This window comes from Apteryx mantelli, chromosome 14, assembly GCF_036417845.1.
Source record: "Apteryx mantelli isolate bAptMan1 chromosome 14, bAptMan1.hap1, whole genome shotgun sequence".
Taxonomy (NCBI): Eukaryota; Metazoa; Chordata; class Aves; order Apterygiformes; family Apterygidae; genus Apteryx; species Apteryx mantelli.
The window spans coordinates 14,977,718-14,996,325 of NC_089991.1; the positions used below are offsets into that span (position 1 = coordinate 14,977,718).

At 39.0% G+C, this 18,608-nt stretch overlaps 1 protein-coding gene across 1 annotated transcript in view; it reads left to right on the forward strand.

The window, feature by feature from the left end:
- Positions 1 to 208: 208 nt before the first annotated feature.
- GABRA1 (gamma-aminobutyric acid type A receptor subunit alpha1) overlaps positions 209 to 18,608 on the forward strand; it is a 41,840-nt gene continuing 23,440 nt past the window's right edge. The window contains exons 1-4 of the mRNA XM_013953734.2: positions 209 to 266; positions 2,758 to 2,845; positions 6,580 to 6,692; positions 16,441 to 16,508. Coding sequence (XP_013809188.2) covers positions 209 to 266; positions 2,758 to 2,845; positions 6,580 to 6,692; positions 16,441 to 16,508 — 327 coding nt within the window. The remainder of the gene's footprint in view (positions 267 to 2,757; positions 2,846 to 6,579; positions 6,693 to 16,440; positions 16,509 to 18,608) is intronic.

Consider the following 18,608-nt stretch of genomic DNA (forward strand, 5'->3'; position numbering starts at 1 on the left):
CCAGCGCAGCCTGCCGCCCCCCAGCCGCACAGCCTCCCCCCGGATAGCAATAATGCTGCAGATTGTAGAATGATTTGAGTCTGCAGCCAGAAAGGGATTAGGGCGAGAGCACTGGAAGTTAAATTGTGCTGCATATAAAAAATGGGCGGATTGGTCTCTAGATGAGAGCTTGGTACCACCTTCCTTTCTAAAATAAAATCTCTCTGGCATGAAGTCACAGCCTATTTCACATCCGGTTTACCCTGGGACGTATTACTACTGTCTTGGTAAAGAGAAAGCTTTTGTTGTGTAGCCGCGGTCGGAATATTGGGAAGAGAAATTTGGGTGCTAAAGGCGGCGGAGCGGAGCAGCGGCGGCGGCGATGGCCGAGGCGGAGTGAGCGGCGGAGCCGGAGCCGCGCAGCCTCCGCGCGGGCGGGAGGGCGGCGGGCGCGCACCCCGGCACAGCCGGCAGCGGCGCCGCGGACCCGCGCCCCGGGCTCCGGTAAGGGCGGCTGCTCGCGCGCGCACACACATATGCACACACACACATATATATACACACACACACACACATATATATACACACACACATACACACACACACATACACACACGCGCGCGCGCGCGCACCCGCACCCGCCGGGCGCTCCCGGCTGCGGGCACCGCGTCCAGGCGCGCAGGCGGCTCCTTTCCCCGCTCTCCGCAGGTACCGCCGGGTGGGTGGGATATGATTTTTTTTCTTCTACCCCTCCAGCTTGAAAATCCGCAGCGATCGATGGGCTTTTATTTAATTTAATTTAATTTTTTTTTTTAACGTGGACTGATTTCAACCGGTCCTTTGAAAAGGGCTTTTGGTGGGGTGGGTTTTTTTTTTTTGTTTGTTTGTTTATTTATGTTTTTTTTCGAGGGAGGCGGTGGGAGGGGTGGCTTTCTCAGGGTGAGGGGGGGGGAAATACAAAGTTGAAATGCCGGGAGGAAAACAAGTCTCAATTTGTGTCTTAGAGCAGGGCAAATCTCTCACCGGGGGTCAAAAATGCATCAAAATGCCTCTCTTTTTTTCCCCCCCCCTTCCAGTGGGCGCTACTGAAATTCGCCCAGACGCGTGGCTCTTTCTCCCATTTTGAATGGGAAAACTAGCGCTGCTCTCCCGGGCGGTGCGGGCTGGGGGAGGCCGGGGGCTCGCTGGTGCCTAACGCTCCGGGAAAGTCTTTGTTTGCATTTGCTTTTTCCAGCTGCAAGAAACTTTGCTCCTCCAGGATTTATAGCGCCCGGAGGGGTTGATTTAAGCGGGGGGTGGTGGTGGGGGGCGGGCGCGGAGCTCAACAGATCGAGGTAGTTCAGAATAAGGCACTTTCCGCGGCTCGCCCCGAGGATGCTCCGGCAAAGGCAGAAGTTGGCCGGGGCGGGAGAGGGCGGCTTCGGGGCCCCGGTGCTGCCGCCGCCTCGGCGGGTGCCGAGCCGCGGGCAGCTGCCGCTGCCAGCTCCTGCCGCCGCTCGCGCCGGCCGCTCGCCCTGGCGCAGCCCCGCTCGGCGCGGGCTCCCCGGCATTTTGCTATAAACGCGTTAATTCTGTCTCACTGCTTACACGCCGCTTTGCAATGGGATTTTATTGATTTAAATCGTCCCTGAGAGTGTGCAGTGAATTGGGATATATTCGTTTAAAAGTACCACAACGGGGAAACGTACAGTGCTCCCTTTTCCCAGGCGTTGCAAAGAACTCCAGTTCGCTACTGAGGGAAAACACAGACTTTGGATTTTGTTTTCCTTATTTAATGTAATGAATGCTAAAAATCGACTGGATTCCAGCACACATATAGATATGTAAAGGGACCTGCAACATCACCTGGGCAGTCAGCTGAATCTGGAACACTGATTCCACAAATATCAGCTAAACTTTGTGTTTTATGGTTTATTGGAAAGAAAAAAAAATAACTGCTGGGTTCTGTTACTTTTTACTCAGAGGTAAGCTGGTAAACTGAGAGTAACTCAATGAAGTCTGGAGAGAGGACAAGAGATGTTTGGAGAGGAGGAAGAGGCTGCTAATGCAAAAACATTTCCTAGCAGCAATCAGAGACTGACAGAGATTTAGGAGATGGTGTGCAGGTTATCAGCACATGGTTTGATTATAAATTGTGCCCTTAGCCTGACAAAAATAGTTGTGCACATACTTAGCAGCAGATCACAGAATCAGGATCTGATCATTATACTCCTTCTGAGACACTCATGTTTCAGGGAAGAAGAAAATAGTGATGTCCGTAAGAGAAAGTTGTTCCCGGCACGTCGAGGAGCAGCAGGGCTGCGAAGGGAGCCTGGCTCCAGGCAGACACCCTGCACCGGCGGAGACCTCCAAGGGGCTTGCAAGGACTCGGGCCGGTCCAAGTCAAACAAAAAGCAAATTGCACTTGGTTATTGGGAAATGTCATGGACCCCACCTTGCCACATTTTCCAGCACAGGAGGAAAATGAGTAGGAATTTTCACCGAGTTTGGGGACAGCAACCTTAACTCCTAACTGTCTTTGTTAAAGTTTGAGAATGATGCAAACAAGAATACACCCTTACCTCAAAGCAAATCCCACTCAAAGCCTCCCTGTCCAAAAGCGGAAGGTAAACAGGGAACAGACAAGGCCATGCTCCCTTAGTTTGAGTGACATGAGCTGGAGTGTTGTAAGGTCATTGCCTGACATCAAAGTATTGTGCAAATTTGCCTAAATCGGGCTGCTTTTTCCTCCAGGACCTGTTTTAATGAAAGGAACACTGATGATTATTTTCCTTCTAGTTTCAGAGCCCACCATGAAGAGACTCGTGGTGCTTTGCGACTGCCTCTGGGCCTGGAGCCTCCTCCTGAATGCACTGACTGAAAGAAGGTGGGGGAGATATTTTTTAATGCGTCAATATATTTTGGGAACCTTTAATTTAATACAGCAACATAAGATGATAGAAATATTGCATAGGCTGCACTACTACTGAGTGTATTGGGGAAAGTTAATCCCTGTTCAGATCCCAGCTAAATCTAAGTGAGAGAAGACTGAAAGAAAACTACAGTTTGTTTGCATAACATTTTTTTCAATATTGTGAAGAAAACAAAAGCTATCTGAAACAAATTAAAACTAAACTCCCTTTTAAACACCTATGCAATCCTTTTGACGCTTAATAATGACTGTTCAGTTCATTCAATATTTCAAATGAGATGCAAGTTTCTAAGTTTCTTGAGAGGAAAAAAGTGTAATTAAGAGGGATTTATTTATTTATTTATTTATTTAAGGGCTATTTACTAACCTTATTTTCCCTGAAAGCAGAGGCAAAACTTTAACTTCGCAGTTGGGTCAGGACTGGGTTCAAACTTAGTACCTGTTTTTGCAAATCCGAAGGAGCCCTTCCAAGGGAAGGGGGCTGCTTGTCTGAAGAAGAATTTATAGGCACAAAGCCTGTAATAGTTCATATATTTGAAAGACCATCTTGCACCTAATCTCTACAGAATGTATGTTGAACTCATGACTGCAGATATGTATTAGTATTAGGAGCAATTTGTAATCATACAACACCTCATCTAATAACTAGCAGTTGAAGTAAACACTATAAAACAGATTGGAATATACCTGAAGTAAAGTACTCGCTGCGATTCAAAATTTAGTAAAGGCGTTAGGGAAAGCTCACAGATACATTGCTGTATTTTAAAGATATTAATGTCCTGTCAATAATGCTACCTAATGACCAAAAAGCAGTAGGAGAGGTTTTGGACGGTCACTAGTGATCCCTAAAGGATGTGGTTTGTACCTTGCTGGCAATAGTGTCTTCTCGTGCATTAGCAGCTCCAGCTACGCTTATCTCCTGGCTACCTTGCGGAATTTAAATAGAGTGGAGGGCGCAAAGGTCCACCTGCACAAGTGCTTCCTCCAAAAAAATAAGAATAATAACAGATTATTCATGTAGCTGGATTGACATATTGAATAAACATGACATTTAAAGAAATACTTTTATTTTGATAATATATTGAGAAAGGTGAGAATTTAAAGCACTCATTAGATGCTTCATCTGGCCTACCTAAAGAATTTTGTGAAAACTTGTTTAGTTACATACATATCTAATACATACATACATATATATATATATATATAAAATATATGCATGTGAATTTTTAATGTGTGAATTAAAATGCATTGGACTAATGTTTAAAAATTATATGGTGTGTCACTATTATAATGACCTGTAGATGGAGTTAGTGCACAGTATTTTATTATACAGTGGCTTAATATGAAACAACAGTCACATACAGTAACTTTGACATTTTCCTCACAATGTACACACCTTACATAAAATATATCTGGCTTTGAAGCCATTTTGCCACAGTAACTTCGTGTGCCTTTACTTCTGGAGGGCTGTTAATTCTTCATTATGAAAAACAGTTGATGAATTAGATACAATTACTACAGTCTGTCCATTAAATTCTCCTTGTCATAAAAAGACAAGCATTCAGACTACTTTAATGAGTGTTTTGACTGAAAAATCAGTCTGCATGGAGTTACAGTATACTTTATTTGTACATAAATGTTCGGATTCCTCCTGTTGTGACCATACGTCCGTTAAAAGCAGCCGTAACGACAGTGCCTTTCGCCTCTGAAGAGACGGTGAGAAGACCAGGTAAAGGCACTGAGGGGGGCGACGGCCCGGCCGCCGTCAGGGCCCCTGAGCGCACGCGGCCCCTCGTCCTGCCTCGCACGCCTCGCCGGCAGACGTGCTCCTGCATTTGCCCCGAGACTCACTGAAGTGTTTTTATATCCTTCGGGCACTTTAACCCTGGTGACCTTCTGCTCTCCTTGAGATATGTACGCACAGCAAAATGTTCACTGCCAAAAAGTGTTAGAATAGGATTTAATCCAGAGAAGAGTCTTTAACTGCAATCCTACCTAAGACATACGGGAAGAGATCCTTTAAGAGATACTGCGCACTGGAGGCAGCAGGAGAACTTGTTATTTGGTAGCATCTAGGAAACGTAAAAGAAAAAATATGAAAATGTTAACCTCCGTGACTTAAAATATAACTGCTGGTTTATAAAAATAAGTATAAATCAAACTATTTTTAATAAGTCAAGGCATATGATATAGATAGAAGAAATTCAGGGTATTTCATTTAAAAACTGCTAGAGGTACCGTCCTCTTCATTAGAAACCATAATTTATATGCATTAAAAAAAAACCCTGAAAACTGTTCTCCAAACAAACCACATCCTATTGAAATAAAACAAAAGTTAGTAAAACTCTGTGAGTGTCAGTTCTGAAACATGTTTAAATTTGTAGCATTCATTATTCAAATCTGTACTGCAAAATAACCTGGAAGCGTTTCTTTCCTGCACAAAAAAAAAAAATCCTGTAACCTGAGTGCCTTTCCTCCTCCGTTCTGCATGTGGGACGCACAAAGGATGCTGAACTGATGTGGCTTACGGAAAAAACATTTGTAGGTATTTCAGTAGAACCAGATCATGTCACACATGGCCACATCCCCCAAGACAGCCTTGGTGGGCAGAGCAGGCGCGCCGGGGTCTGATCCAAAAGAAGGGGCTGCGCCCTGCGCTGCTTAGCCAGTTCAGCCGTAACGCGTGTTTTGGGAAGCAGTGTCTTTGGGTTCAATCACGACGGCTGCACGTGTTTATAATGGAAGTTTTCCCAGTAACGAATGAAAAAAGGATGTTGGGTTGGCTTTAAGACAACTGTAATGTATGATGAAGGGAATTATCTATAACGGGGTATTTGGTAAAGGTTTCAGATTTAAGAAAAAGGCTGATTCTGATCTCCTTATAGCAGTCAGATACTTCTATGCCCAAGGACTTCATTCCTACTTGTATCGATGAAAGTAAGATTTTAGTAGTTGAGTTCAAAGGGCTTAATTCTGTTTTCCTCATTGGGGAAAATTTGGGAGACCTCTGGCTGGGTTAGGACTATCACATTAGGGATCTGTAAGTGAAGCTTTACAGAGATGAAAGATTTCCATGTCAACAGATGTTTTTATTGCACATTTGTACGGGAAAGTTGGAGACGTTCCTCCAAATCTAATCACTAACAGAAAATGGGAAATAAAATGAAGCAAAATTATATATTGATCTGTGAAAGTATACTCTCACATGATTTTCTTCTGTCCTCATGAGGAAGACATCTCTGTATTTTTTGTTTTCTCTTTGTTTTAGTGTATGTTTTCAGTCCTTAAATGTCAGTGTTTTAAATTGTGTTCTTCTTTGTGTGGAAACCCTTTATAACTATTATAAATTAAACACATTATCTTTTGCTGATAAATGAGCCTTTTACTGAGAAATACATATTGGAATTTTATAACCATTAATGAATAATGAGATAAACATTAAGGGACTGAAGTTCTGTTTGCTCATCATTTGTGGAAGTGCACTGTTTTTCTAAGCTTTTACTAAAAATGTGTAATTTAAAAAAAATGTTTAAGTGAAAGAACCCTATGAAGTGCTACAGTCTGGTTTTACAGAGGAGATTTTGTGACCATAAATCAGTACAAGCAAGATTAAACAGATTTTGGAATTACTGTTTGGTAAGGTTATTGGTGCGTTACTGTTTTATAGTGTTAACTGTTCTGTATTTCAGCTACGGACAAACTTCACTGCAAGATGAAATTAAAGACAACACCACAGTATTTACCAGAATATTGGATCGTCTGCTGGATGGCTACGATAACCGCTTGAGACCAGGACTGGGAGGTGTGTCATATTATCATTCTTTAGGTTATGTGTTAGAGAAAAAAATCATTTTAAACAATGTTATTTTTCCATGATATACTTGTTTTCATTCAGTTTATAAATACATAAAATAATGTTGATACGCAACATCCATTTTTTCAGACATACCGTGCCTTTCTCTATGTCTCACATACTCACTTTACACACACACTTCCCAAAAAGAAGAAAAGTCAGTGTTGATAATTCAAGAAAACTGCTTCATGCCCACTAAAATTTTGAATGTATCAAGAATAAAATATAATAAAAAAAATTACCTGAGACCTGACAAATGACAAAGGTTTATGAATCAGGCCTAAACGACACATCTAAACAAGCAAAAACCCTACTGACTATTTTCATAAGAGGATTTGGTTCTGAAAGTGAAAACATCAATCAACCTTAGTCATATAAAAGTCTATGGGAAGTTTATAGGATTTTTTTCTACTAAGGTATGTCAAGATTTGTTTCCTTAATATTTTGTCTTCTCAGCGTGGTAAAGATGTCTTTCTCCTCCTGCTCAAAGTGCTGAATCCGTAAAAAAGTAGAAAATACATAGCAATGATTTCTTTACCAAACCGCTGTTACACAGCCCGCTCCTTCTCAGTGTGCCGAGAGGCCAGGGGCTCCGGCGTGTCCTGCAGGGACACGGCCCCGCGCCGGCTCCTGCGCCATCGCTGCACGCAAAGGCGGACCGTCGCCTTGTACAACCACAAACCATTCTTTTAGCGCTCTGAAAGCTTGGCTTTACTTCTTCTTTCCCACGTTGCCTGTTTTTGGTCTTTTTGACTCTCCAGGTAAAACAAAACAAAGGAAAACTCTTCCCCCCCCCATGTGCAGTTCAACCTGTTCTTATAGAACTGTATTATACGAAGAATCGTGCATTACATTAAGAATTCTTATACCATCTCCTGGGAATGAAAGGAAGATCATAAAAAGTAAGCTTAGTTATTCTGCGTTTTGAGGCTACCATCTTGCAATGATTCTTGAATCATGAGCTGGCTTCTTCCATGGTTTAACTTCACTGACTTTAATGACTGGCTATAGATAACATCCTGTTTATAAAGTGTTCTTTGAGAAACACATTTAAAACTTGGTTGGTCTATAAATTTTTGGGTGGAATTTCAAAATAATTTGCAACAAGTGAGAATCACTTTTTGGTTTCATCCACCAGTATTTTTGTCTGCTTTCTTGTAAACCCTTGGATTAGCCTACAAATAAATGCTCCTTAATCTTTGATTAATACAGCTGTAGAATTCAGTCAGCTGCTACATCATAGTAAATAAACATAGCGCAGAAGGCAATAAATAAATGAAACCGTAAACTGTATAAAGTCTGCTATGTGTCTACAAGAAAAATGCAAGCACATGATGATTTCTTATATGAGTTTTGTAGCTATTATGATTTGTTTTACAGTTACTAGAAGAGCAAACAAAAGGAGATGCAGGAAAAAGCATTACTCTCTTACTCTCCGCATAGCTATTTAAGCTCCTAAGCACTTCATATTAAGTGTGAGAGAGATCTTTTTGCAGAAGATGGTGTGTGTGTGTGTGTGTGTGTGTGTGTGTGCAGCAGGGGAGTACAGGGGAGGGAAAACAGGACTGGAGTACTTTCATTAACCAAGGGTTAGAGAAGATAAAATCGTCTTTGCATGTGCTTCCTTCCTTTCTTGAACTGAGTGTTGCATGTTCCTCCCTGGAGCCAAGGATCTGGAATATCACAATTTCCTTATCATGCAATACAATACAGTTTCATGGTGTCAGTTTAGCAGAGTAAATTTAATTTATCTATTATATTTCTGAGCTCAGAATACTAGAATTAAACATATCAGGACTTCTAAAAAATCCCCCATCTGATGAAATTATGGGCAGCAAATTCGTGTTTAAAATCAAATGTAATAAGAAGTGGTTTTACTCTTTTGACTACTGGATAATGTGTTGTTCAAAAGATATAAATGGTAGATTTTAAAAACTAAAGATGGACACCTGGCCCAGTGTTTTCAAATCTGATGCCAATTTATAATAAAGCTGTTGCTTGGGAACTCTGAAATTCTTCTTTACAATGCTTTCTTGTTGAGGTATCTAAATATGACCTAATAACCTCAACATGAGGCAATTTTGACATACTTGATTTAGACACTTTGTATAATGGGGAAATATGTTCTGAAATGGTCTGTACATAGAAGTAACCATCAATACGTCTAAATCAATATCTCCCATGTGGCATGGGTTTTGGCGATGGAAGCTCAATAACCTTCAGCTGTTCTGTTTGCTTGGTCTGTTGCTGGGAGCTTTAAACCTATTTGCAAGAATGGTGGTTTCGTTTTGCTCCCAACAAAGCCGATGATGGTTTCTTATTAAATATTTCAATCAGAACAAGATTTTTATCCACTCCAAAGAGAAAGTTAAGAAAGCTGCCAAAGCTACTAGTACAGCAGTGTTTTATGATACATAGAATAAGGTCTAAAACTGACTCATTCCATATAAGCTATGATGCAGCTATGAGAGAAATTAGGCAAAATATGTTGATAAATTTTACACTGTGTCAAGCACAATGTAAATCTGTATACCACTGATTATGTTATAACACGCTATTCTGGTTATCCAGAATTGTCTACTGTCTTCATTCAGTGCCTTCTGAGAAACAAAAGATGATGTAAAACAATATACGATACCATTGTTTTCTCCTACAGAAAGAGCTACATTGCAGAAAACTCTCTACTTTTCCATGTAAAACCTCTCGTTATACACTGCAGCTTTCCAAATATATACACATACAAAACCCAGAATTCTGTACATGAACAGAAACAAAAAACAGAATGAATTTCTCTCTTTCTCAGCTGTGGAAAAGGTAGTCAGTCAGGTTATTTGTTTCCCCTTGTGTGTATGTGTATGTACAGAGAATTCAGTAACAAAAAGGTGTGGTACAAAATAATAATGCAATGAACTGTAGAAGAGGTTTGGTCTTCAATAAATTTTCTTGCTTATAGAAGCGATTTCCTCCCTCTTGAGATAACCCCCATGATATTTCTCTATCCTGAGTTTGCAGACTTCCTATTAGTGGGGTGAGCGGTTTCATGTACTGGTGGAGGAGATTTTCGTGGCGGATCAGGCGCCATGAAGCCAGCTCTCTCTCTTGGCGAGCTCTCATTATAAAGATACAGTGTCAGAACTATACTATATATTCATTGGCAAGCCAGATTATAAGGGGGAGCATTAAGATAATGAAAAATTTAGAGGTGTAGAATTCTGACCCGCACTTTCAGAATGTGTGGAATCAGTGCTAGATTGATATTAAGTCCTCCCTTTTCTTTTTTTAGATGTTCTTTTGAGGTATCACTTCAAAGGGAGACTGGAAAAGCACGAATGCTCCGTAGAGTATGGAAATGAAAATTATTATTCCTCAAATAACACAGTAAGGCCATACCTGAAATGAACTGAAATGGAATTATTTTTCATTATAAAGAGTATAAAAAAGTGGAGTGGGTGACCCAGGGAGAAAAATAACAGTTACTGAATATGCTTCTTATTTTAAAAAAAAGGCATTGTGCCAAAAATGAATCTGTTTTTTTTAAAAAGAAACACACAGCACTATGTTATGCATTGACACATTTGCACCTGTTATCAATAATTATTGATATAAATTATATTATTTAGTTGTTTGCCTCCTTCATACGTGGGCACAGTCACTTAGTCAGACATAGCTAGGAAATAAGCATCTGTTGTACCCATCCATAAACACAGACAAATAACTACGTTTACAGTTATTTGTGCCTGGAAAATAGAACTTTCAAAATGAATGTAAAAACATTGTGAATCACTCCAGAGGATACCTATTAACTCTATGAGAGGATAATCATTTACAAAAAGCAAGGAAGAGGAATTACATAGAGTAACATATTGAAGCTGAAAAAGAGGAAATCATGTTAGACATTAAGGGAAAAAAATAAACAGTGAAGTCATTAAGGTAATAGCATAATTTTCTGTGGGAACTATCTGGATCCTAGAACTAGGGGTGATCAAAAATAGACTAAATAATAAAGATGCTGTGCTCTTTTCAAATACATGATCCTGTACAAAATAAAGGCTCAGATAGCAGTGGAGAAGAGTCGAATACAAAGGAAACGTGAAGTCGGTCTTTGGTGACCTCTCACAGTAGATCACTGTCTCTACAGTGGGAGTTTAAAAGCACTGAAAAGCAATAGGAAACAATGGAAAAAATAAGTTTCTTGGGTAAATGAACATGCTGTTGACTTTCGTTCTGGACTGCCTTCGTGTGGCGAAGGAGGTGAGCCACAAACGGCGCGCTGGCAGGCTCGGCGAGCCGGTGGAGGGGTCCTGCCAATGGGCAGGGGCTCAGTACCTCCTGTTGAGGGTTGTGAAGGTGTAATCAGCTGCAGCTCCAGATTTTAAGACTGTCCCTTTTGTACTGGCACATGTGCCCTCTCTACAACGAAAGGATATCAGGTGGTCTGTGACCTTTTAGCTTAGAATAGTTGTCAGTGTGGTTTATTCCTTTGAGAGGGGTTTTTAGTGGAAAGACAGAAGATTGTTAATACAGAACAACGGAGAAGAAGAAGAGTGGGTTTCATTAGGAAGATCAGAGCGAAGCTTCCTAAATGAAATCTCATTTTATTGTTGCGTCAAATACACATTAGATCATCCCAACAGATTATCACCATTACTTCAGTATTGAACAGAATTATGCTTGTTTCATGGTGTAAGTGAAAGCTATTCTCTGTGATGTATATCAAAATTGAGTGTGACTATCCCTAAATGGAAAACGGGTCTATCGCAAGCAATCCATTACTTCCACAGAGTGCTCATATTTAAAGTGATGGAGAGTAAGCCTGACAGTATTATGTTAATTACATTTTCAAGTTCATTTTTATGAGAACATTATCTATAAATATGATAAGGTGATAAGGCGATTGAGGTCCCAAAGGAAATTTTGGGATTTGAACTCAGATCTTCACTAACTTAAAGTTTAGGGAAAATATGGTTTTGGTCTATGTGTGTAATATAAAATAAATTAAACCTAAATGATCCTACTCTAAGTGAAAAGAGAGTCCTATACTGGACCCTTACTCATAATCCTGTAAATGGAATAAGGACCAGATCCTATACTTAGTCCTATAAGAACATGAGGGGCTGATCTTGGTCTTTTTTTCCAGTCTGTAGGGACCACATTGACAGAAGGGCAACTGCAGAAAGCCATAGAAGACCTAGGAAAGTGTCCTCAGTACCGCAGTGGAGTAGGGAGATGGTGGCCGCTCGGTGCTGGTGGGTGCTGCGGGGAGAGCGGCGCGGACCAGCGCAGCCCTCGGAGCCAGCCCGTCACAGTGGCTGCAGAGGCTACGGCATCGCGGGAAAGCACGTTTTTCTCCTTTTCTAGTCTCCCTAATTTTTGCAAAAGCAGCAGCACAAAATTGGTCCAAGTGTTTGCTGTGTTTTTTCGATCATGATACTTCATAGGACTCAGCCAGGGCAATTAGTCTACGTGAGCCTATGGCATTTTTAATAGTAATAGTATACAGTATACAGGCATCTAATCTTTTCATTCAAAATCACAAGAAAACCTTTTTCTGTTTTAATAATTACAGCACACGCTTACACAAGACATAGAGCAGGAACAGTTGCATTACCAAAAAAGATGTAATTAATTTAAACTATCAAAATGAGTAATTCAAATAAATTTTGTGCTCAGAAACAAACAGGTCAGAAAGGAAAATATAAAATGGATAGTTTTCTATAGATAAATAGGTTTATTTCCTGCTGTTTAAATAAATCTGTGGATTTTTTTCTTTTGATCTCAATTTGTAATCCAACCACTAGTCTAGAAATAATGAGCCCCCTGGGAGTTTAAATCGAAGTGTTTATTGTTTTTACTTATTAACTTTGAGAGTTTACATTAGCTTAACTTCATTAGCAAAACATAGTAGTTGTAAACAGTAAAATTACAGTAATTCATGTTGACTGATGCTTTCACATATATATGTGGACCAAAACCATCTTCCACTGGTGCAAATTGGTTTACTGCCTGCGGGTCTGTTCTAGGTGTTGAACTCAGAGAGAAACCTGTTTGAGTTTTCCTCTGATATCTAGCACTAAAGCATAAAAAGCAAATAAGGTATTTCACATATTCCTGCAATTTTGCTGATCAGTAATGACTTGGACCCCAAACACTATGGCTGCTTTACAGTTTATCTCCTTAAACATGATGTAAAGTCACTAGTAATTTACTTTTTTTAAGCTGGAATCCTTATCGGTTTTACAAATACTCCTATATTACCTAGTCTTGATTCAGGGGGTAGATGTTATAGTCAAGAGACGTGGTTGACATGTCTTTACAACTGATTGATTTATCCTCAGCTGTTAGAACAGCTCCTGGCCATAGTTTGCTTTGTTCAGTGGCTTAAGAATTTTCTGCAAGTCTTAGGGATATCATGAAGGTTTTGAATATAGTCAGGATCTGAGGTTTCCGGGGAAAAAAAAAAGAGCATTTCAAGTACAGTTTAAACCTTCCCATGGTAATCAAGTTGCAAACTGAAAATGGTTAACCTTGATTCTAAATATACATCCCAACTGTATGAGTAAATCCATGTCCTGTGCAGGAGTGACTCACAACCTTTGGAGCTCTTAACAAAGCATGGTTGAATCATCTAATTAGTAAAACAGTAAACAAAAATTTCAAAACTTCCACACAGCTTTGAAGGGGCTAATCTTTCTTTGGTGTGCTCATACACATTTTTTTACTGTATTTGGAAATGAGGTACATATCAAGGATAAAAGAGATCATTTGTCCATTCCCTTGGAAATCTTCCATCTTACTGCTGAAGCCTTTAGTTTCCATTTCCAAGTGATTTCCTTAAGCCTTAACCTCTCTATTATGACCATAAGTCTCCTAAAATTCTAGAATGATTTTTAGGATTCAGCATACCACCACATGATATGCTTCAAAGAGTATAATCTGTGTTTGTGTAAGGTAAATCAGTTCATTCTATTATTTTAAATAAAGCCACAGTATTTTGCTTCAGCTGGGACTCTGAGTTTATAGCATTAAGGGATGAATACATTGCTTCTGAATTGCTTCCAACATCTGCTGTCTTGGGACTATCTCCTAATGATGCTGGTGGGAATGCCTCAATGGAAAGGAGATGGAGAGTAAAAATGAAAGAGCTTTAAAAGAGACATTTGAGTTTCAATTTTCAATATGCAGAATTCTAATAGGTTTCGTGATGATATGAGTTTCTCACTCTTCTTAAGAAAAGATGACTCAGTAGCTGGAACTTAAAGAATCTCTTCAGCAACATTTTACTGGACCTTGTGAAATCTCCATCTTCTTCTGCTGCCAGCTGCTTCATCTGAGATCACAGCCTTCACTTCTTGAGCTGAGAGTGGTGGGCTGAAAGAGAGAGTACTTCTTCCAAGTCAATACGTTTTGGACAACCACATGCCTCTTCCTGTAATAGGAGGTTAAATTCTCACTGTGAACTTTAAGATTAAGTCCAGAGCCAATTAGATGTCAAGGGAGCACTTAAATTTCTTAGGCCAATTAAAAAGCTCATAAATGATGATAAGGTCAAACATTCATTTCACTGGATAGCCAACGAGGAAATTTCACCTATCCAGTGCTTTTGTCAGCAGTCACAGTAGTCTGCACACCTCTCAGTCACATATATGAAAGACCTCAAATACAAAAGACACTATTAGGCAACTCAGCCACTTTGCAGTATTTTGCTTTCTGTGATTAGGAATAATACATTGGAAATTTCATCCTTTGACTTTTTTAAATGAATGCTGGATATTACTTTTGCTACTAACTAAATTTTGCACTAACTTGCTAACAGTATACAAATGTCTTTCAGTGCATTACAAGAATGATAGAATCAGATCTAATATTACATCTTGATTACTGCTGTCTCAAAAAAAGCAATATTATATACATATATATTAAACATTTGTATACATTTATAAGTTGCAGACTTTTTTCAAGTGCAATAGTGAAAAACTTTTATGTGTACCCCTTAGAACATTCATTCCCATTATAACTTTCGGGTCATATATAGAGATGTATATTGTTATTAGTTGCTTAACCATGATTCCTTATTTTCACTCCTCTTTTGTCAGAACTTAAATTAGTCTTGTTTATTGTCAGACGCAACAAAACAAATCATATTTCAACAGTCTGAAATCTTTTGAACTTGAAGAGGGTTCTGTTAAATTATTTTTTCCACTTAATTACTTTACAATATTTAAATAACATTATATAGATAATATAGATCCATACGTATTTCTTAGGCTTATGACAGTTTTTGCCTGCTGCTTGACTTTTGTTTACTGAATCATATTAGCCTCTTTTGGGGGGGGATTACTTCGACTATTCCAAATTTCTCAATTTATTTATCTGAAAGCTATTTGAGAAATGCATCCCTCCTTCTTCCGTATTTGAAATTTCTATCAGAAAAACCCATGCTGGTTTGTGTACTAGTATAGTAAATATTCGGACTTACCTCCGTGTAAATTGTGAAAGCTGATGGGGTTAGCTCCACTCAGCACTGCCTGGATTTATGCCTTCCTGTAGCTATATTTAAATCAACTGAGTTATGTGGATACATGCCATCCTGGATGGATATTTTTTGGTATTTTGTGGCCCAGAAAATACCAATGTGTTCAGAAGTGGCTGGTAACGTGTGTGCAGAGGGGGAGGAGAGGATGAAGGGAGGTTAAGCTTGCAGGTCTCCCAGAGGGACTTTCACCAGTGGCTCTGCAGAAGGCAGATGCTTGGCTCTTTCTGGAAATCAGCACCAGTTCAGGTGTCTCAGGCTGAATGCTCGTTTGCGACCACTAAAATCACGAGGTACTTGTGAAATGGCCAAGGGCATTGTGCCACTGAGCGAAAGTACAGCCTGGAAAGCACTGAGAAGTCTAACTTTAAGATATGGCACATGCCTATGATCTATTTTATGTACACGTTATAGATTTCCAAATTATTATTCACACTAATCTGTCATTGGGGCCTGTAAAATAAATCATTTAGTTTAAAGGAAATCTAACATTAGTGCCAATATCAATTAAAAAAGATTACAACATTACAAAATATAAAGTTTATACAGATGTCAAAAAGATATAGTAGAGATGCTTAGTTGATATTTATTGGGAATAGCTTTATCTCCTTTTTGTTTATTACAGTTATAAGTAATGCAGCCATCTCTAACTCATGCCAATAAAATATCTTTATGTTTTTATACACCATAATGTATTCTCTCTCTATCTTTCTTCTGCATTCCTGTGTCTCAATACTAAATACATAATGCATCAGCCAAGGGTTAATTATTAGAGACCTTATTCAGCTTGCCCAGAAACATCAAATACCCAATATGACATTTGAGTATGTAAAATATTCAGTACCGTTTATAATGTCAGGCAAGAAGCTTCATTAGCCAAGGAGTGAAAAGATTTACACAGCAGCAGAACTATGGCTTCTATACTTTGGCATCACAAGTCATGTCTCAAAAAGTTCTACGGAAACACTAATAAAAAAAAATGTTGCTGACAATATTGACTGTGAAATTACATCTAGAAGAATAAATTATCACGACTGTATTGTAGACCAATTTTAGAATGGCTAATCAAAACCAATAAATTTTCTATTTATTGTGAGAATTGGTAGTGGTTAGATCTAATGAAGACTGTTGATAGACACTCACTGTCCTAATTTCCTGCTTCATCAGAGCGTGTAACTGAAGTGAAGACTGACATCTTCGTCACCAGTTTTGGGCCTGTTTCAGACCATGATATGGTAAGTGATGGCCTCCATTTCTACAGCATTCATTTTCTCTTGTCTTTTTAATTTGGAGGATAAGCAATCTCTGCAGTAACTTATTTACTCCTTTTAAGGCTGTTTTTTTAAACCCTTGATCCCAAAATGCTGTCAGCTTTTATGTGCAACCATTATTGTTAGCTGTGACTGTATTTAAGTGCCCTTAAATTAGCAGCCTCAGTGACTTTAATAATGCGTTTTAACATAGCTTATATTTGCTACATAATATATTAGGACATGCATTAGGGTTTGGATCAGTACTCTTCACAGAATGATTGCTCAGGTCCTAGCTGGCACATCACTGATCCAATTTGCTGAGAAAGATCATCATCTTAAAACACAATTAACACTTATGCCTACAGTGTGACATCCACACGGTCTAACCTGTATTTTTGTATTAAAAGCTACTGATCAATGGGAGGTGTGTTTCCTAGATCTTGGCTGCTGAAAGAGAAGAGAAGATTAATGAGAGAATTAGTGTCACTTCTTTATGGCATGAATATGAAAATCAAATTGCTAGATAACTGCAGGGGATTCAGCAGTTCAGAAAACTAAATGAAGCTGTTGTGAGCCCTGGTCTTAAGAGATATTAAAAGTTGTGTAAAAATATGGATAAGGTATTTTAAATTTTCCATATAAATGAGACTCTCACAAGTAGGTTGCTCTTGAGAGCGAAAGCCTGGTTTACACTTACTAGTATCTGCTGGATCCTGTGTTAGGATGAATGCTGAAAACATCCTCATTAATTTACACGAAAAAAAAAGAACAAAACAGTTAAATCTTGTAGCTAGCCACATTTAGCTAAAGACATTCACTATAGAAAAGAGGAAATAAAAGTAAGAGGACAAATTATCACAGAAAAGCAAACACTTCCCATTTATCACTACAAAATTGTCAGTTGTTTAATTTGAACTAACACTGCAGACAGGTCTTAAACACCAGGTACTAACACATTTCTGACCACTCAAAAAATATTACAGGAGGAAATAACAGGAAAGTAACTGTACAAGACAATTTATTTTCCTAAATGCACTTTATGCATCTTCCTGATGGCCTGGATAATAACAGTCATAAAATTACAATCAAATTTATAATTGCAGCCGATGCCATGATATTTAAACCTGAAAGAATACTTGGGAAGCACAGATTATCTGACCGGTCATTCTGCTGAGAAGTCCTGCCAGTGACACACAATCTAGGGAAACCCACCAGCTAATGACTGGTCTTCACAGTGCACACATACAGTACTGTATCTAGGTAGTATACAATGGAGAAGAATAGTAATTAAAAAAACTTCATTCAATGACTTTTGCTTTCTGTTCTATCTGTGATAATCTGGTGAAGTTACAAGTTCTATTTATTGCTCTAAATGATAAATTAAAACAGTAGAAAGTCCTTGGATAAAAGTTTGGTAGAAAGCAATGACATCCACTATTTTTGTTCTGGTGATTAGTTCAGCAAAGCACTTCATCTTGCTTTCCAATTTCGGGATGCAAATAGGTAACCAGTCACCATGGGGCCAGCCGAGAACTTTAAAAACAAGCATATAACTAAAATATCCTTTTTACGTTAACAGGCTTTGAATTAAAACTCTAGCAGCTGCAGTTTGTAAAAGTGAGCTGAGATTGTTCCATTTTTGGAGAGGCTTTGAAGGGACTTTCTTTTGGGGAGGTAGCTACCTATTTCCTGAAAATTAAGCTCCTTTAAAATATTGAGCTGGACAGATGTTTGTGGGAGGTGAACAGAGTAATAGATATAGGCAGATGAAAATACTCTTTAAACTGATATTTGTTTGAGTTCTCTAAAAATTGCCTCACTAAACTATTGTTTGCTCTCTTGAGTCAGATTTAATATGAAACTCCAAAAATGAATGGCTAACTAACAAACAAATGGGCATAGATGCTTTCCTACATGTAGACATAAGATTAAAGCAGTCAATAGGCTTGCTGATGCACATGGGATTAGATCACGTTTGGACCTTTGCTTCTACTTATACTTGGCAGATTTAGGTAATATAATTATTAAACAGAAGGTAAAGTTAATTTGACATTCCTGGGAAAACTGGTATTTGTGTGGGAT